The sequence below is a fragment of the Numenius arquata genome, chromosome 20 (genome assembly GCF_964106895.1).
Source record: "Numenius arquata chromosome 20, bNumArq3.hap1.1, whole genome shotgun sequence".
Classification (NCBI taxonomy): Eukaryota; Metazoa; Chordata; class Aves; order Charadriiformes; family Scolopacidae; genus Numenius; species Numenius arquata.
In genome coordinates this window covers 4,415,251-4,435,907 of record NC_133595.1, presented here as the reverse complement: position 1 = coordinate 4,435,907, position 20,657 = coordinate 4,415,251, and the positions used below count along the sequence as shown (strand labels likewise).

The window sequence follows — 20,657 nt, the reverse complement described above, 5'->3', positions numbered from 1 at the left end:
CCTTCCTCATCCTTTTCCCTTCGCTACGTTACGCAGCATTTAAGAGTAGTTTTTGGATGCTTTCAGAAGATTCTTTTGCTTGAGAAATAAAGGGTGTCATAGTGCTGCAACTTGCTTGTGTGACAGTTAAAAATGACAAAGCGTGTGTGATCGAGCTAGGGAACCGTAACAGCGAATAGGGGGCAGCAGCTCGGTGGGAAAAGGTGAATCTGAAAGCGGAAGGTTCCTTGGAGCTTTTAAAAGTCAGGGTGAGGAGCTTGGAAAGGGCATTCCCAAATCCCACAAAAATGGGCCACCACTTGCTGCGCGATGGCAAAATACTTTTATCAGGCTGCTGAGAAGCCATCATGGATGTTTCGCTGGCTTCTTGCTGCTGTTGCAGATTCCCTATGTTTTTTATTTTTATTTTTTCAGTAGGCACGTGAGTAACCCCTTGAGCTGTCAGAAGAGCAACCAGAAAGAGTTATTTAACGCTTCGGAGAAGCCGCTGGCAGTTTTACTGCTCTCCCATTCTTTCTGCTCTCAATGCCCAAAACTAAGGTGGAGCAAAAACCTGATGGGTCAATTTGCAGTTTAGAAGGTGCCTTTAATAGAGAGTAAAGATGCTTAAACTGTAGGTACGTGTTGATGAAGCAGCCGACTGTCCTGCAGCACGGGTAGGAGACTGCCTGCCCTCTCTAAATCCCCATTTTAATCTCGGTGACGGACAAGTTTTCTTTTCCCAAATCCTTGGCCACTTCAGAGACAAGCATCAGCTGCGCTACCCGAGGCGATGGTTCGCCGTTTCAGGCAACAAGTTCTGTATAATTAAAGGTAAATCAAAATATGCGTGCGGAGTGGGCTGTCCGGGGGTAGGTATTGCTGTTGCCACAAGCACGGCTGGCCCCGGTGCGGGAGGGGGGACGCGGGTCCCGACCGTGCGCGGCCCCTTTAAGGGGGGCAGACGCCCGAGCCATCGGCCCATGGGCGGGAGGCGGGGCTCGCCGGGAGAGCCAATGGGCGCGCTCCGCCTCGCCCCGCCCTCGCCCGCGCGGCTGAGGGCCGGCCGGGCGCGCGCTGCAGGCCGAGCCCCGAGAGACGCCGCCGCTGTCGCCCGCGGATCCCTCAGCGCCGCAGCCATGGCCGAGTGAGTGCGGGCGGGCCGTGGGTGTGGTGTGGGGGCCGGGGGGTGCCCCCCGCCGGCGGGAAAGGCCTTACTGAGACTATTAACGGGGAGGCGGCTTGGGGAGAGCCGGGAGCGTGCCCCCCGCGGGCCGAGGGGGGACGGCAGCCGCTTTTGCGGCCTCCAGCCGCCGCCGAGCGGCTTTCTGCAAAACCTAGCCTTGTCAGCGGGCTGGCCTGGGGGCAGCGGGTGGTTCCGTGCGGTCCCTGCTGTGTGTCTGGCGGGAAGAGGGAAGGGGAGGACGGGCCCTCCAGCCGCCTGACGGTGGGTCGGTGTTCCAGCGTTAGAGGTTCTGCGGCGGCTGAGGGATGAGGAAGAGAATAAGCCGGTTTGCTGACAGAATTTTTGACAAAACTTGCTTTTTGAGCAATCTGGCCTAGTGGCAGGGGGGTTGGAAGTGGATGATCTTTAAGGTCCTTTCCAACCCAAGCCATTCTATGATTCTATGAAAACGCGGGAGCAATCGGTTTTGGAGTCGTAGCTGTGAGGCAGGAGGCTTGTTCCTGACCCGAGGAACAGAAGTGGGCAGGTTGGGGTTCTCTGCCTGCACGTCCCTTGCAAGCTGAATTAGGCAACCTCTGGCAGAATATCCCATTTCCCTGCTCTCCTTTCTCACCCCAAATCCGAGACTGTTTGTGTTGCAGAAACAAAACAAAAAAAAAGTGTCCTGTTCAGACATGATGTTCTAATGCATCATCTGTTAAATACGGAGCCGTGGTAGAGCTGGATCCATCGGTGACATACTAGAGCTACTCACTCCCTGCCTCCTGGTGTGATGTTCTGGATAGCTTACTTTTCTTACTCCTCTGGTTGTGTTTTGGTAGTTGGACAGAAATCTTGGTGACTTCAAACGTGCTATATGTTGGTCTTCGCTCTGTCTGTTGGACTGCCTGGATGCAGTCCTGAGTGATGTGCTCTGGGCAATCCTGCTTTAGCAGGGGAGTTGGATGATCTCTAGAGGTCCCTTCCAACTCTGACAATTCCGTGATTCCGTGACTGACTGGGAGCCACAAGGATCTTTTGCTGTGGTGGCTGACGGAATCCATTCAGAGCATGTGCTACAGCGTTTAGAAAGGGGTGGGCTGGCCAAGTTGACAAGATGAGAGCAGCCTGACGGAGGGTATGGACGCTAGTGCTGGATCACTGCTAATGAGGCTTAGCTGGCTTTTTTGTTTTTCCACGTTCCAGAGCTGACATTGCTTTGATTGGACTGGCCGTGATGGGTCAAAACCTTATTTTGAACATGAACGACCATGGCTTCGTGGTAAGTGAAGGAAGACATTGTTCAGAAAGGCTGACTCACTAGCACTTGGGATGGGAGCTGAGCATTTTGTGGGTGTTTTTTTCTTTTTTTTTTTTCCTTATGATGGTCTAATGGGTGTTATTTCCTCCTTTTAGTTATAACCTAGGCTGCCCTTTGTCCCGTTTCCAGAGAAAACCAGCAGTACATGCCTGTACTCAGCTAGCCACCCAATGTGTTAGTTATGTGTGATTTTTCCCTGAAGTTTCCTTTGGGCTTGGCCATTAACCATAGGTTCCCAAGGCGCTTGCAAAGACATGCTGCAGGTTCAGCCCTGCTCTGTGTATTTAGTGAAGGTGGAAGTGGGAGAGCATGTGGTGTTGACTCTTGCGTGTATAATTTGCAGTCTGAGCTAAAGCAACTGTTCTGGTGGCAGCTTTTATTAACATGTTTTCTTGCTCTCCCAGGTTTGTGCTTTTAACAGGACGGTTTCCAAAGTGGATGACTTTCTGGCTAATGAGGCCAAGGGAACCAAAGTGATTGGTGCGCACAGCCTGGAAGAGATGGTCTCTAAGTTAAAGAAGCCTCGTCGCATTATCTTGCTGGTGAAGGCTGGAAGTGCCGTGGACGACTTCATCAATAAATTGGTGAGGCAGACATTCTTTCTACCTGTGATTTCTTGCTGTCTTTTGGAGAAGTTTCCTCTGGAAGATCTCAATTATCCATAATTAATTAGGTTTTGAACAGATGGAGAAAACCAAAGTGCTGATTTATTTTTGGCAGGTGCCGTTGTTGGAGACTGGGGACATCATAATTGATGGTGGGAATTCTGAGTACAGAGATACCACGGTAAGCTTGTTTTCTGCCCAAAGTGGATGAATAAAATACACACGATTCTTTCTCTTCTGATCATCAGAATAGTCAGTCTTTAAGATGCCTTCTCCCATCTGCAAAACTAGATCAGGCAGCCTATTAAAAAGAGTTACAGTAGTTAAGGACTGTTCTATAAGAATATTTTTATAGAAGTTGCCCAAATCATCAAAGAATATTTTTATTGACATCTTGAAAATGTCCTGTTAGAATCTTAAAGAGTTTTCAGGGAGATTTAAAAATCTAAGGATATTTGTAGATTTGTTGTTATATCTCAATCCTACACGGCCATGGGGAAATCCATTAAGACATAACTGCTGGTTTGGCTGTCTTGGTAATGAAAACAGCGGAGTAATTATCTGTCTTTCAAAAAAACCATAATCCCAAACCCCAAAAAGCCTGCTTATGAGCAGGCTGTAACTTTAGAAGTTACATTAGTGTGTCTGGGACTCTTACATGTTGTTACTTCTGAACCTTAGAAGGGGTGCTGGTATGAGTCTTTCTGCTTTGGCATCCTGATCTTGGATAAGTGGGTTGGCCATGCCGGAGTCAAAAACAGGTACTGAATGAGGATTAATAGTTGGGGAGCTTGCAGCTCCCCTTATGGATGTCAGCCTGTGCTTCTCTCCCACTCGGAGGGAATTAGTTTCCCTTAGGGCTGTCCATGCTTGCACTTTCACTCTGCAATGAACTCAGCTACTCCACCTTGGGCCTAATCTGCCTCCCCCACGCCTTTGCACACAGCGTGTATCACCTGACGCTTAATTCTGAGCCTTTTCCAGCCTCGGTACTGCTCTTTTTTATCCGGTGCTTATAAGGACTTTGTTTTCTTAGCATATCTCTTTTGTAAGGATCTGTGTCAAAGCAAAAGGAAGTTTCCTAATGTTCGCTCTGGTGTTTGTGAAGGCTTTCTCTAGGGTTGTCTTCTAGCATGTTCGAAGCAGAATTGAAAACCTAATTTTAGGTCTGAGTTGCTAACCTTTGTTTGCAAGGCTCTGGCATTGAAAGAAATTAAATAATGCTGTTCTGCTCTTTGTTTCAGAGACGTTGTAAGGAACTAAAGGAAAAGGGCATCTTATTTGTCGGAAGCGGTGTTAGTGGTGGAGAGGAGGGTGCCAGATATGGTCCTTCACTCATGCCAGGAGGAGCCAAAGAAGCCTGGTAAGCATGAGCTGCTTTATTCTTCTTCAGAATGCTCTGTAACAATTGTCTCCTATTCACGTTGAGAGCTGAGGGAGGGAAGGAGGAGGACGTGGGTGTGGAGAGAACAAGACGATGTTGCCATCTCACTTCCTCAAGGCTCAAGATTTCTCAACCCAGCTGGGGTCACGGGGCAGCGCTGAGCTTTCATGGCAGGCGAAACAAAGGCAGTTTTTTCTTCCAGGAATTTCCAGGCAAAAGTAGTACCTACTGAAATCTGAGGGGAGAAATGTGTGCCAGGGGAGAAAAGAATTTTGCTTAAATTCTGAACAAGTTCCTTTCTCGATTATGATTTTTCTTTCGGGGCCCTATGGACCTGTAAAGCTGTTAACCATGAAACAGGCAGCAGCAAACATCCCTGCAAGTGACAGGCGTTACAAAAGGAGGCTTCAATACATGTTTGTACTGACTATTGAATATATTAATTTTTCTGCAAGTTTCTGCCATGCTGTTTTGTATTCATGTTAGTGTAAAGGACTGTACATCAATGTTTATATTAGACTTTAGCCCTGGTTGCCTATTCTCTCTGTAAATGTAGAAAGAAAAGGTGTGTCCAGGATTTACCTGATCTTTAGAATCTCTTAAGTCCCTGTCCATTTGCGTTAGTGTTTCACACCAATATCAGCCTGTTCAAATTTGACAGTGCAAAGCCAGAAACAACATAACAGCACTGTGCTGTCTCATCGTCTTTTTGCCATAAAGAGCTCAGTAAAACCAGCTTCTATCTGCCACCGTTAGCTGAACTTTGTCCCCGCCATCTCACAGCACCTGCAGCCCATGTGCCACCCATGCTCCTTTCCCAGTGGTCACTTTAGCTTGCTCCAAACTTGGCATTCTGAAATGCTCTCCTGTTGGCTAAGCAGTTTACTACGCTCGGGGAGCCTGACAATGACGAAAGCTCCTAATTACTGCAATAATGCAGATAATGATATCCTGACTTGCCTTTGTGGAGTTTCTTCCCTCCTTCCCTCTCCTCCTCCAGATCACCCTGGATTTTTCTTGTGGCTATAGAACAGAATGGGATTTTGTTTCAGCTCTACCACTGATCCTCTCCGAGTGTGAGCCTGTATCATAACCTGCCTCTGTTTCCCAATTTCTAAAATGAAGATAATACTTGGGCTCCTTTAAGTGCATTAAGCTTGCCTGCACAGTGCTATAAGCACGACATGGGCTTGCATTATTTCTTGCATTTCTTGCTAACAGTGTCTAATTCTGGGAAAACCGTACATTTTATTTGACATTGCTGTGTGGTGAGTTATCAACCTGCCAGCGTGCCCTCGCCCCAGGCTGCCTTTTGGCAGGTTACGGAAGGATGCATCATACGGATGGATTTCTTTTTTTTTTCTCTTGTGGTGTTTGTGTCCTCTGCCTATCTGCTGAGGTATATTATTTCTCCCCACAGGCCCCACATCAAGACGATATTTCAAAGCATTGCTGCTAAAGTGGGATCTGGGGAACCTTGTTGTGACTGGGTAAATATTTATTTGATGCTGACCTTAACTTGTGGTTAGATCCTTGCTTAGGTGGTTTGGTTGCTGAAGCTCATGCATGTTTGTCCTTAATAAAACCAGCAACGTTAGTGGGTTGGTTTTCTGGCTGACTGCATTCAAATCTACCGTTCAAATCTACCATCTCTGATAACTTACCCCATACAATGGAAAGACAAAGCGTTATGGCTGGGTCATGTGCTGGGGGAGCTAAATGGATCTGTGACCCGCAGTGTTTTCGGTTGGTGCTGGACTTTCTTCCTTCGTTTAGGCAGGAGGAAGCCACAGGCAGTTTTTAAACACTGGAAATGGTGACAGCGCTGTCGCTGATGGCATTTTTTGATGTTTCCTGACAGGTAGGAGATGAGGGCGCTGGACACTTTGTGAAGATGGTGCACAATGGGATTGAATATGGAGACATGCAGCTGATCTGTGAGGCCTATCACCTGATGAAAGATGTGGTGGGCATGGACCATGATGAGATGTCAAAGGTGATCTGTTGTTTTTTGTGTCTTGCCTTCTTGAGCTGTGGTGGCTGTTTGCCGTTGATGGAGGCAGCTGGGCTTGGGTAAAGCCTCTGTATGTACATGAAATTAATTTCTCTGACATGACTTCTGCCAGGGGCGGTGCACATCATTCCTGAGCTTCAAATGAGGTAGGGAGCAGCAAGCACCTCCACCTGAATGTTTACAGAGTTGTCTAAACTCTCCCATTCTACTAGTTACAGCTAGTAAAATATTGAGCATTATAGTCAAGCAGGCAAATCTTGCAAAGACCTTGTTGAAGCAAGTCAGCAAGTGTGGTGTGTCTTGAAAGGGCGGTTCCATTTTCAGCCTTCAGTGCCTGTGATGGTAGGCAAGAGGATGGACTGTGCCTCTGCTGTCCCCGCTGGAGCTGGGTGCTCTGCAGCTCTGAGCCTGGGCTGTCCCTTCCAGTGCAGGGCTCCTGCGCAACGGCCTTTCAGCAATGCTGAAGTCATTGGTAGATGCGGCAGGGTACTGATAACCAGTGACTGAGATAGCATGACCCCCTTCTGTATCTGTACGTATGTGTATGTATATGTATGCCTGTATCAATGAATCAGTTCATATATATAGTAGATACGTAGTAAATCAGTGTGTGTGTGTGTGTATGCACTTTTTCTCCTCTTCCCAGGTATTTCAAGAATGGAATAAGACAGAGTTGGACTCTTTCCTGATTGAAATCACAGCCAATATTCTCAAATTCCAAGACAGTGATGGCAAATACCTCCTTCCAAAGATCAAGGACAGCGCAGGACAAAAAGGCACAGGGAAGTGGACAGCGATTTCCGCCCTGGAATACGGAGTCCCTGTCACACTCATAGGTAACTGGCTGTTCCATCTGGCCTTGTCTTTCCTCTCTGCACGTACCACATCACAGTGAGGAGCATGGTAATAAGCAGTCTCAGAAATGAGCCTACGCTAGGGCTTGGCTTGCAGAAGAGACTCTTCTAGGTGTAGCTGTTGCAGTCTTTCTGCCCTTCAGAGCTGTTACTGTTTTTCTTTGCTGGGCTTGTTTTTACCTTGTTTCCCAAATGTTGGTATTTGTCCGTGGTATCTTTGCGGTGCTGGTGATGACTCGGTGACAGGTGAATGTAAGTGCCACGCTAGAAGTGTCACGCTAGATTGATGCAACGTTCCTCTCAGAAATCCTCCACCATATCTGCTACTCCAAATCCCATCATAGCCTTAAAAATGTTTAAAAAAAAAAAAAGTGGGACCAGCACACCCTCAAAACCTGTTGCTTGACCGTTGCTTGAAAAGTACTTAGGCTTCTCTGAAGGCTTAAGAATTATTTTTCAGATATTTACTTAAGTCTTTGATTTCTGTGTTTCAGTATAACTTAGCTAACCCAGCGTTAGTGTGACTAAACAGGAACACAAGCACTGAACCATATTATGGGCTGAGGAGCACAGATGGATTTTTTGGAGAGTAGCAGCAGACTGTTACCCTGGGATGGTGGCTGCTGGTTTTTGTGGTGTTTCTTTATATACTCTGGACTGCTGCTGGTTTTTGTTTTGTGGCTAATAAGGCTGCTGATCCAAAGGCAAACTAAGATAATGGAAATGTATTTTTTTAATTGCTTTGAATTATATCCCCAAAGTGTGAGAATTTACCTGCTCACACACATACCTAACAGTCTCGTTACCTACCCTTTTATCTCATCTGGCCTCTGGATGGAATTGTGACACAGGAGTTGTAATACATCTGCAACACTGTTAAGAGTGATCTCTTACCACAGGTCCAGTGTAGACTTTCCTGTTGAGTAAATAAGATGACTCAATGGGTTCTTTTCTCTCAGCTTGGCTTTAATTTTCATGCTTTCTCTCTCTGCCTTTTTTTCCTTTGCCTTGGCTGGTCAAGTCCTGTTGTATTAGAAGACAGAAAAACTATATTCAGTAGGTTAAAAGAGAGTAACTGCAGTGACAGCTACCAGAGAAACAGGGCTGCATTCCAACAACATATTTTTACAAAACAAGTTTAGTAAATTATTTTAATACTCTGCTATAGCCTTTCAGTTCTAGGCTTCAAACAGTGTTTCTCATCTGTGCAGTTAATATTCTCCTGTTTGGTGTTCTTGCAAAGCTCAAGGGTGGAGAGGAGACACTCCCTAATTAGTCCTCTGCAGTGCCAGGGGAGCATTGTTAGGTAATGAGTTGATAGGGAAGTGTGTGCAATAGCCCTTGTACAAACATGGCTGTTTTCAGGGCAGTTGCTGCGTGTGTGGTTTTACTGCATAAGCATGACTTGCAGACTTCTGCTGGTAAAAGCACAGTCATGCTACTCCTGCTTTTTCCTGATTTCCCTCCCCCTGCTTCTCACCAGCGTAGAAGGAAGTTTTTACAGAAATGGAAAGGAGCCAATTTAGATTTTGATACGGTCTGTTAATCCTACTGCAGGGATAATTCAGCATCTTGTGAAAACATTACTCATTCATCTTTTTTTTTTTGTTTCTTTGTGTTGGGTTTTTTGATTATTTTCTTTTTTTTTTTTTTTTTTTTTTATTCATGACTCACTTAAAAGGTAGAAGAAAAGTTCAGTATGAAGACTATAACAAACTTGATTGCTTTCCTTCTGTCAGACCCTGGAAAGGAAACATTTTTTTCCCCACTCCATTAAACAATACCGTCTTCAATTGCAAAGAAGTACAACTTAAAACAGCATGATTAGGAATTGACTAAGCCAGATGAAGAGATTGGCATTCAGGCTTTCTCTTTAGGAGCTGAAGACACAGCTTGGCTATCTCCTTAGCCCTGGCAAATGACATCTAGTAACCTGCTTAGTGATGTTATAAAACTTTCTTGTGAGCTTCTGAATACTAGCGTTATGGGCCTACCAGATTTGTAAAACTTATTTCTTCTTGCAAGATTTATTCTTGATCTTAATTTCTCTTATTTTGCCTGTGTGTATTTCAAAGCACATGTAGTTCATGTGAGTTGGCATTTGTGCAAGAGCTTTTTATCTTCAAAGCGTGATGCAATAATTAGTGAAGTCTTCAGCCTTGCCTGTCCCTAGACTGCAGTGCAACGCTGTGTGTCTTTATAGACAGGAAGAGGTTCTAATGTAAATTTTTAAAGCGCAGAGCTGGTGAAGGTTCCTGAGGATAAATTTTCATGCGGATGACTTGTGGCTTTTTGTTTTCTTTATCATTTGAAAGGTGTATCAGTCAATATTTACACAACGCTTATGCTGACTGGCAGTTTGGTCCCTCAGTAATGCTGTTGAAATAATTTATTTGTACACCTCTCTTCCCGTGTGACTGTTCCAGTATGTACGGGGCTCATCATTCAGTGGTGCTCTCTCTTTGTGCTTGAGAACAAGTATCTCAGACCTTAACAGTGATGCTGAACTTTCTAATTATCTGCTCTTTCCTACCGTACTTAAAGGTGAAGCTGTGTTTGCACGGTGCCTGTCTTCCCTCAAGGATGAGAGAGTACAGGCCAGTAAGCTGCTGGATGGGCCTAAAAAGACTCAATTTGGTGGGAACAAGAAAGCCTTTCTGGAGGACATACGCAAGGTGAGTCATTGTGCTTGCCAGAGTGCTGCATTAAACCTGTGTATTGAAGCAGGTTTTGGATGCTGTAAACCCTAGTGAGGAGCTCTTGCGTTTACATTTCATGACGATCGGTTCCTGCATTCAGCCGTGCCATTGTGCGTTGTCTGGTGGTGTCTGCAAAGTGTAGTGTGAGCCATTCCTTTCCTGACCAAAGAACAGTCCTGAAGGAATTCAAGTCAAAGCCACAGTGGGCAGTGACAATTTGCTGGGGTGCAGAGGTCATAATTCACGCACAGGAGCTTACTTTGAGTAACTTTGAGTGCCCCTCAACACTCCTGTCTTTGTAATGAAGATAATGGCTCTTGATTTCTCTCTGTTGAGACCAAACTTTCCAACAATTGGAAGGGATATTTTGGTTCTCAGCTGGAATGTGGCTACTGTACTCAACCCTGGTGAGATGTTGACTAAACAGAGCATGTAGACTGTGAAGTTTCTCGTTTGGCTTTGTGGTTCTTCACTTGGAATGTGAATTTGATTTTTTTAGGCCCTGTATGCTTCCAAGATTATCTCATATGCTCAAGGTTTCATGCTGCTGAGACAAGCAGCCAAAGAATTTGGATGGACACTGAATTATGGTGGCATTGCACTGATGTGGAGGGGAGGCTGCATCATCAGAAGGTAATTAAGATGAGGCGGTAATTTAGTTGTTGAGGGGAGAAGAGCAGGCAATTTGGTTTATGTGGTGCTAGACTGACAAGCCTGGAGATTTTCTTGGAAAATCCATGGAGTTAATCTGCTAGTAAGATACTGAGAGGCTTCTTCTGTAGACAGCAGTAAAGGTTACCAGATGAAGCCAAGTTTCTGGTGGCTTAGCTACTGCAGATTTTCTTTGGTCTTTGTTGTGTTTGCATCTTTCTCAATGTTTGGAATCAGAGTCTGGCTGAGTCAGATTTTGGCACTGCTAAGGTTTGGATTCTAGGCCTTTGTTGGAAGCTGTGAAATTTTATTCCTGGTTTACATGTTTTTCTGCCTAGTGTGTTCCTGGGAAAAATCAAAGATGCTTTTGATCGAAACCCTGAGCTCCAGAACTTGCTGTTGGATGATTTCTTTAAGACGGCTGTTGAAAACTGTCAGGTGGGTTTCCAAGGAAGAAAGAACATAAAACCAGCTTCTTTCACAGGAGTTACCTTCATGAGTATATTTAGACTGAAAAATGAAAGGGTAGAGAATATCCTTGAAACCTATTTATACAGCATCCTTAATCCCAAAGATCTCAACAATTGTGAAGCTCTTTGGGACTGTCTGTGGGACCCTACATAATGTATGGGTGTAGGAATTCATCATCTATGGCTTCAAGGTATCTTTCTTTAGTGGAACATATCAGTCTTACAGGATCAGGACAGCAAAAAACCTACATAGCTGGAGCTGGTTGAAATTGAACAAGAATGTTACTGTGATGAGATAGGCTTATACTGAGGTCCAAATTAGAATTTTGCCAGACACGAGGGTTAGTGACCTGTCCTTGAAAAACTGCCTACAAATGCCTCTTGCCTCTATTTCATCACAAAGTTGGAGAACATTAGTTCTAAATGAAGAAGAAAAAAAAGGTTGCATCACTGAAGCACTATATAAATCAGCATCCAGATACATCAAGTGGTGAACTAAGGTCTTGTGTAATGTTGCAAGGTGTATTTGTAATATCAACCTAAAGATAATGCAGGAGCAAAGGAGTGTATAGTCCTTGTTGGGTCACGGTTGTTCTCTCTGATACTAGCCAAGCTACTGTTAGAAACTTAAGGTTTCCATTTTGCTATTACAGAAGAATAGGTGGAAATCGGGCAATTCAGAAGAACTACTGTCAAGAAAAAATGTCTAGTCTTGTGAATGTTCCCATCACTGCCCTGTATCTTGTGCCTACTGCGCACTGGGGTTTTGGTTGTACCGAGTACAAAGCTCTGTTCTGTTACCATTGTTTGCAGTAGCACCAAAATAACAGTGTTCCAGACCCGCTGTTCACTAGACCTAGGTCCGTCCAAACAGGCTCCTGATTGGGATAGAGTTGACAGGCAGAACGAAAACCGGATTATCTGGCCAACAAAGAAGTCATATATTATCATTAATAATTCTTTCAACTGAAGCTGAATATTCCACGCAAGTTACTAAATCAGATGTACAGTTGAAATGAGGATTATCCACGTGTGTGAAGTATTGTGCTGACCTCTCATGCCCTTGGGCAGGCTTTGTACTGTGCTTGGTTAGAGGTTCTGGAAGTGCCTCAGTGTTGGCTCAGTGTGTTCCCCACTGTTCATGCTTTTGGGATGCACTGATTATGTGAAAGAACAGCATCCTTACTCGAGGCCGTGGTTTGATTGCATGTGAAGTATATGTCTGTGCTTTTATTGTCCTGTTTGTTAACTCTGTCTTAGTTGCCGTTTCTTTTGGATCAACCATGTTTATGTAAAATCAGGAATCTACTGCTGAATTTGCTCAGACTTGGTCATTAGATTTCATATAACGTGAGGTAGCACGTGCCATTGTACTAGGATAGCCCATACGCCTGCACACACCTCTGAGCAAGCACTGATTTGTTTCTTTCTTTTTTTTCTGTTTTTTTTCCACCTCCCTCTTTTCTGCTCTCCCAGGACTCCTGGCGACGTGTGATCAGTACTGGAGTACAGATGGGTATCCCTATGCCCTGCTTCACGACAGCACTTTCTTTTTATGATGGATACAGGCATGAAGTATTACCAGCTAACCTGATTCAGGTAGGTGCAGATCTTTTGGCTACTGAAATATCATCATGTTGTTATTTAAATACTGGTCTAAAGACCATGATGGCAATATATCGTAATCACCCAAAACTGTAAAGATAAAGGCATAGATTTCCTAATATAATTCTGTTAAACCTGAAATTCACAGCAATAAAATTCTATGAGATGTCTGGTTAAGAACACCAGAGATATTGAGTATGACAGTGCCCAGCGTGTATTAATACTCCATCTGTGAACCAAGGGTAATGATATCTTTGAATTAAAATGTTTTATAAAGAAGTATCTTTGAACCTCTGGATGTATCTAAGTGCTTTGTTTTTGGATTAGTACCTGGCAGAAATAAGATACTTGTCTTGCTACGGAACCCCTAATGACTAGATATTAGTAAATGTTTCATTGCAATGATTTTGCTAATAATGAGAAGATAACTTTGAATGTTATAATATTGGAGTCAGATCTTATTTCTAATATTCCTATAGTCAAGTATCAGTAAGTGCAACTTCTAGTACTCATATGACTGTGGTATTGACGTGTCTGTTTTGTGTGTGTTCTTATCCTAGGCTCAGCGCGATTACTTTGGTGCACATACATATGAGTTATTATCGAAGCCAGGCGTATTTATCCATACTAACTGGACAGGTCATGGAGGAAATGTGTCCTCTTCTGCCTACAATGTCTAGTGGAAATATTTCCTCTTGAAGCCAAGATACTGTAGATCTCAGATATTCCTCCTAGAGTACCACTTTTTACTGTACTAGAACTTGTGTTTGGACACTTTTGTAATAACTTGTGGGTATATTTCATAAATATATATATATCAATATATATATAATATAAGAAAGCTAAATAAACTTGCTCATAAATGTATTGAGGTGTTTTCTTTGCACTGTTGCTGGCCAAAACTGGCTGAAATGTCTTTGTGCAGTATTTAATAGGATACATTTTTAAATAATAATATTTTTATTGTATTATAGTGCATAAAGTCATAATATTTTTATTGTATTATAGTGCACAAATTCATAGGGATCAAGATAGAGATGACTGCATTTCAGTAATTGCTGAAGTGGAGAATGGCAGACAGCGCAGTAACGCTGCACGAGATTTCAGGGAGGTAAAGGCCTTTTTTTGGTTGTTGTTGTTTATTTGTAACAGGCAGTAGCTTGGTTCCTAAAGCTGAATTCCTGGGTGTTCCCCCTCACACAGCCTTCCACGCTGTGCGCTCTCTTTGTTCTCTGTGGAAGGGTGAAGGGTGGGATGGATCATGCAGAAACGTGAATGCAGGTCAAGGGCGTCGAGGCTGATACTCCTGTCACCAAGCCATTCTCCCTCCAACTGTTGTTCCCAATGTTAAGCTCTGGCAGAACCTGTTGGCTTAGCTGTTTGCTTGCACCCTTTCCCCCAAATCTCTGGGCTATTTTGCCTCCTTTTCCCAGGGGGTGATTAAAAAATCCCTGCAGTAGCGTGCAAAGCTGGCCCTGTTTGATACCCTCATCTTGCAATCCCACTGCCAGTTGTCTTCAGGACTTCTGAAAATTCACCTGGGTGCCTGTACCCCTTTTTTTTTTTTAATCATAACTTCTCAAGTGTTAAATTTTGTGCTGTGCACTGATTTTTTTTTTTTCTCCATTTACTTCTGCTAAGACAGCTGTATAGTTATTGGTTGAGTATCTGTATAATTAGCAAAAGATTACTTTCAATTTAAAACAACTTTTCTGCAAATTATGGTGCAAGATTTAGGAATTGTGTAAACTAAATGCGTGACGAATTGCAGGCAACAGTCGTAACTGGAGGGTTGTGAGTGTTTAATAGCAGTCAGTTTCCCCAGCGTTTGTGGTTCGGGCTCTCCAGCCGGAGAGAAACCACCCCGGGGGACAGTAGAACCGTTTCAGCCAGTTTGTTGTGTGCGTAGGTGGTGTGTTTTGGGGGAAAAAGGGATATTTTATTCTAGTGCTTAGTGTGATATTAATGCTGAGAAAAATACCTGCTGCATCTGGAACCCGGCTGTGCTGAGCCCGGCCAGGGACAGTCTCGCTGTACCACGAGCAGAGTTTGCTCTGTAGGTCTCCTTTTACCGGGGTGAGGGGAGGGATGGGGACACCGCCGGGTTCCGCCGCACATCCCTCCCGCCGGCTCGGGCGTGCTCTCCGCCGGACACATCCGTTATCTGCCGCTGGAGGCCCCGGTACGGGTCCGGGTGGGGTGCAGGATCCTCCGGTACCGCGTCCCAGCCGGGCGGGTGCTGTCAGCGCCGCTTCAACCCGCACCGTGCCCCGGGCAGGGGCCCCGCGGGGTAACGTGCGAGGCCGCCGTCCGTCCGTCCGTCCGTCGGTCGGGAGGCCGGTTGCGGCTGCGCGGGGCGGGGAACGGCGATGGCGGCGGCTCCGCCCCCCCGGGCCGGGCGGGAAAGGCGGCCGGGCCGCGCCATGGAGGCGGCGGGGGCTGAGGAGCGGTCGCTGCTCACACAGGTACCGAGGGGCCGGCTCCGGGAGGAGGAGACGCTGAGTGCTAAAGGCGGTGCTGTGGGGGGTGTTGGGGTCCGTTAACGGCCCCTTGTGTCGTGTCCTTTTAAGTAGCCCTGATGACGCTGGGGGGGCTGGAGCCCCTCTGCTGTGGGGACAGGCTGAGAGTCGGGGGGGTTCAGCCTGGAGAAGGCTCCGGGGAGACCTTAGAGCCCCTTCCAGTCCCTCAGGGGGCTCCAGGAAAGCTGGGGAGGGACTCTGGATCAGGGAGGGGAGACGTAGGACGAGGGGGAAGGGTTTGACACTGAAAGAGGGGAGATTGAGCTGAGATGTGGGGCAGAAGTTCTTTCCTGTGAGGGTGGTGAGAGCCTGGCCCAGGTTGCCCAGAGAAGCTGTGGCTGCCCCATCCCTGGAGGGGTTCAAGGCCAGGTTGGAGGGGGCTTTGAGCAACCTGGTCTGGTGGGAGGTGTCCCTGCCCAGGGCAGGGAGGTGGAACTACATGATCTTCAAGGTCCCTTCCCACCCAAACCATTCTATGACTTGTACATCAGTCTGCAGAGAACTGACCTGTCACTGCTCCGGGTCCTTTCAGAGGCTGAAGGCTGCGGTTCACTACACGGTTGGCTGCCTGTGCCAGGATGTCGCAGAAGACAAAGACGTGCAATTCAGCAAACAAACCATCGCCGCTATCTCGGAGATCACCTTCAGGCAGTGCGGTACAGAAGCTTGCGTAGTTATCTGTTCATTGGAGAACAATTGCTGGAGAAACAATGCTTTAAAATAAATAGCACTGGAACTAGGTATCACTGGTGCATTGTTTCTTGCATTGCATTTTTAAAAGTACAAGAAATAGTCAGTCTGTTTTTCAGACCTGGAAAAAGCATTTAAATGCGTGTGGAAATATTGTGTGGACAACCTGCCCGTGCAACAGAGTGGCACGTAATAAGTTATGGTCGCTTCTCATATCTAACTTGGATAACTAACTAAAACTTCCCATAACTGATTTGCAGTGATCTTTGTAACAGCTAGAGCTGTATTATGTATCTCTTCCTGCTCAGAGTGAGCGGTTTAAAATATGTGGCGTCTTTGTGTTTTCTCCAGAGAACTTCGCAAAAGACCTTGAAATGTTTGCAAGGTAGGTACTGGAACACTTGCTTGTTACAAAGGCTTTTTTTGTGTTCAGCTCCAATAACTAGATAATCTTTAAAATACATCTTGTAACTCAAGTTTTAAAGGGTTCTATTGGCCCATTAAACAGCGGCTGTGAAGTTAGGAAATAGATATTCCCCTGTAGGTTCTTCCTGATCTTGGAAGTTCATTGATGTGGTACGAGTTATTGTTTAGATTATTGACTGTATGTAATTGTCACATACGTTGATACCTAGCGGTCCTGGATGGTTTGGGAGTGGCAGATGGTTACTAGCCTGCCTGTGTGTCATCTGGTTGCTCCGAGGAGGTGGGGGAACATTTTAAGAAGTTAAAACTTAACACAGTGACCTGCTGGCAAGTAAAAGGGAATGGAACAGTGGTCCTTGAAGTTCTGGTTGCTAAATTCTACTGGTTTTACACAGTAAGCGTGGGAACTTGGATGTACACAAACTTGTGAAGTAGGTTTCTGTGTGTTATCGTTGGAAAAGATAGGCATGTTTGGTTTACTGACTCCCTGTTAAACCCTTCTAGTTAGTGTTCTGAATTAGATGCTGTATGGCCTCTTACAACCAATGCTGGCAAACACTTTAAGGGGTCTTTTTTAATTTTGTGCAGGCATGCAAAACGAAGCACAGTCACTGCAGAAGATGTGAAGCTGTTGGCTCGAAGGAGCACTTCTTTGGTGAGATTCGCTGTATTTTCTGTCTCGCAACATTCTTAAACCAATTGTTTAGTTCTTAAGAACATTTGAATTAAGGCTATGGATGATGAAGCAACTGTTGCTTAAGCAATTACACTGGCTTATTGATGACAGATGGGCACAACCCAGGGATTTTTTTAAATTTTCATTTAAAAATTTGCTTCATGACGCTATGCCTCGCTGTGGGAACACAGATCTGATTGCAATTCAAACAGCAATGTTCTGGTTGCAACAGGGGTGCTGGGGTTCCAGCTACAAAAGTGCAATAAACAGACACACTACAGTATTGTCAATCTTGGAAGTAAATCGCTTTGTTTTTTTCTGATGTGTTCCTCTGCTTTAGGGTAAGGTCAGGGATAGCTTCAGTCCACCTTGCGGTGCCAAGTCTCTTACTATTAATAAATATAGGGATGATTCAGACTGTTGTATTCTCTCATGTGCTGATCTGTATGATGTTCAGTGGACTTAAGTTCACTCATGTGTTAATGCTTCCGTGAAGAATATTTCCGATACTACTTTTGATTTTATGTGAAGGGATTTTTTCCTTCCATCTGTGATTTGAAATCTGTAACATGAACTTGCCTGAGAAGGCGCACAGTAAATGCTGGAGCTGAATTTTCTGTTCCTGTTTATGCCAACTGGGTGCAGAGGAATCTTGCAATGTTTGTGTACTCGGGTTATATCTCAGCAAACTACAGCTCTGAGTAACTGCTAATGTTGCTCTCTTGGTTCTAGAGATGGATGTAATATGTTTATAAATCCTAGTCTTGCCAGGACATTTCAGTATCTGAGGTTATCATAGAATCATAGAATTGTCTAGGTTGGAAGGGACCTCTAAGATCATCTAGTCCAACCATCAACCTAACTCTGATAAAAACCATCACTAAACCATGTCTCTAAGCACTATGTCAACCTGTCTTTTAAGTATCTCCAGGGATGATGCCTCAACCACTTCCCTGGGCAGCCCATTCCAATGCCCATTCCAATTCCATTCCCTTTCAGTGTAAAAATTTTTCCTAATATCCAATCTGAACCTCCCCCGGCGCAACTTGAGGCCATTTCCTCTTGTCCCATCGCCTGTGACTTGGGAGAAGAGACACCCTCCTTTCAGGGAGTTGTAGAGAGCAATAAGGTCTCCCCTCAGCCTCCTTTTCTCCAGGCTGAACAACCCCACCTTAGATTGAGAGCTCTGTGCAAAAATTAAAACTAATTGATGTTTGTCAGCCTTTTTGGAGTGTCTGTCATCTTTTTTGTAATAAGAATTTGCCCCGTTAATTTATCTTAAACATTTGTCTCTAATTTCTCATGAATAAGTGAAGTTCCTCAGTAGATGACTGATTAGTTTATTGTTCTCAGCTAAAGTATATCACCCAGAAGAGTGAGGAGATCGCATCAAGTAACATGGAGCAAAAGGAGAAGAAGAAAAAGAAGTCCAGTGCAGCTAAGGAAGGGAGAGCTGCTGGGGAACAAGAAGCAGGCGTGACTGAAAGTGAAGATTCCAACATGGCATGATTCACCTTTCAAGTAATGTCGCTGGTCATTTTCTCTTACTATCCTTGAGGAACCACAGTTACTGTATTAGAGATTCCTCTTCCAGGTTAGCAACAGTAATGAATCTTTAGGGTTTTAGGTGAACATGATTAGTTGGATTTTTTTTTTTTGTTCCAAAAATGAACGGTCTGTCAGAATTCAGTGAAGCTTACAGCCAAAATGCCTTAATTGCTCACAAAAAATGTATCTTACTGTTATTAGAAAGAAAATCCTTTAGAGTGTAAAGCAGAACATTCTCACTGACCGAAATACCTCAGTATGTGCAACTCTCTCCATGCTGCTCCTTAGTTTCTCCAGTAATTGATTTCCTCCTTGTTTCCATTTTTGATACTTTTGCTTAGGTATTTTGAATATTTTATTTTTAATAGCCATATCTCTCACTTATTGTCTTGGCAATTAAAAGATGTTTTGTGTCATTTTCCACCTGTGATGCTGCTGGTATATAATCTTCATTTTCAGTAAGTTGCATTAAATTTCTAATTTCACTGTATTAAGGTGGCTCCGGAGTGGAGCTCGGAAATGTGTCACCATTGCCCTCTGCCGGACGGATGTAGCCTTAGCAAACGCTCTTGATTCAAAAGAAGCAGATTTAAAGACATAAGGTATTAGATACAGCCAAGTGAAATGAGAAGGCTGCTTAAGCTACTGCGTTGGCAAACTTTATCAAGCAAGAACGTGCTTGCCAATTATAGTCTAAAACATGCAGCAAGGGAGGAAAGACTTGAACACTGTTTCTCTTGCTCAGCCCTTGATTCATGAGACAAACTCTTCCTTGAAGCCACTTGTTCCTTCCTGAAGGATATAGTTTAGGGCAATTCCCCAGAACCAAGCTTAAAATCATCAGATCCTCATTTTATTAAGACTTATACCTTAAATACTACCGCAAGATAAAGAAGGTACCAGATGGCGGAATGTTTTTTATCACCCTTCAGAACTTCTAGGTGTAGCCCTGCTCCTTGTTTAAAACCCCTCTCAAAAGGAGAGTGTTCTTTTTGGACTAGAGTCACTCAGCAGCTGTACATAACACAGTGGAAAAAGAGTAATGCTCTGGACTCCCTACATGTGCTCCCTTTTATGCTTGCTCTGTATTTGAGCTGTCAAACAGTAGTGGATGGGGGGAAAAAACCATGCCTTTTATAGGCTGTTAACTATCCAATATTGATCAAATAAAACCAAGTGCTACCGTACAGCTTTTTTACAGCTTGAAGAATAGAATTTCCATTGCCAAGTTGGTTGAAAAAAGGAAAAGCATTGCAGCTTTGAGCAAGACTGAAAAACTGGTTTATAATGGAGAGAGTGGTAATCACAAGCTGAGATATAAGCTCACAGAAAAAGCTTGCTGACAGCTACTCTGCTCAATGCAGGCTATTCCAATTGCTAGCCAGTGTAATTAGCTTTGAGTGCAACAGAGCATGCTTCAAAACCTCTGTTAATGCACAGCCATATATGCTATTTCAGAAAGACTTAAACATTAAAAGCCTGTAGCTATTCAAAGCAGCAGGAAACCTTTTTACCTGCCGTGGCCTATAATGTTACAAGCCAGAAGTGTATTTTGTAAGAAGCGATTACTTGCACTAGCGAAACAGACTGACCAAAAAGTTGACTGTAGACTTCCCCGCTAAGTCCAGTCAATTCCCATATGGGTAGCTCCATCTGAAGTTACCCTACGTATTTTGGCTCAGCTCCTCAAAAGCACTGAACTGTTTAGAATATTTATTAGTTACACTGGGAGTCTGGCTCTGAGTGTGCCTTAATTCAACTGGAATGTCTACATACAGTGGGTTCATCTTAATGCCTGCTGCAGGAATACTCATCTGTTGGCATCCTGTACCATTTAAGGTTAAATAAAGAGGGGTTTGCGTGATACTAGAAAACATTTGTACCTACTAGAACTTTCAGCTCACTTTTCAGAATTTTTCACGTACGTTTTCTGTTCTCACAAGAGAACAGATTGTGCCAGGTGAGAGTTCTGGTGCGGTGTCGCCAGGGTGAATGTGGATTCTACCTAAATACTTTGGCCAGGTTAAATACAGATTTCTTCTTCCTCTATC

At 44.5% G+C, this 20,657-nt stretch overlaps 2 protein-coding genes across 2 annotated transcripts; both read left to right on the top strand.

Moving 5' to 3' along the window:
• The first annotated feature begins 2,351 nt into the window (after positions 1 to 2,351).
• PGD (phosphogluconate dehydrogenase) lies at positions 2,352 to 13,427 on the top strand. Its single transcript, XM_074161429.1, has 12 exons — positions 2,352 to 2,426; positions 2,870 to 3,049; positions 3,186 to 3,251; positions 4,315 to 4,433; positions 5,875 to 5,944; positions 6,316 to 6,450; positions 7,115 to 7,304; positions 9,867 to 9,997; positions 10,521 to 10,654; positions 11,011 to 11,110; positions 12,619 to 12,741; positions 13,308 to 13,427. Exons 1-12 carry the CDS (start codon positions 2,382 to 2,384, stop codon positions 13,425 to 13,427), a joined length of 1,413 nt encoding a protein of 470 aa, XP_074017530.1. The 5' UTR covers positions 2,352 to 2,381.
• Positions 13,428 to 15,110: 1,683 nt separating this feature from the next.
• On the top strand, positions 15,111 to 20,468 carry CENPS (centromere protein S). The gene is made up of 5 exons (XM_074161430.1): positions 15,111 to 15,212; positions 15,799 to 15,922; positions 16,308 to 16,341; positions 16,971 to 17,037; positions 18,412 to 20,468. The coding sequence occupies exons 1-5, from the start codon at positions 15,117 to 15,119 to the stop codon at positions 18,565 to 18,567; spliced, it is 477 nt and encodes a 158-aa protein (XP_074017531.1). The 5' UTR covers positions 15,111 to 15,116; the 3' UTR covers positions 18,568 to 20,468.
• Positions 20,469 to 20,657: the final 189 nt, after the last annotated feature.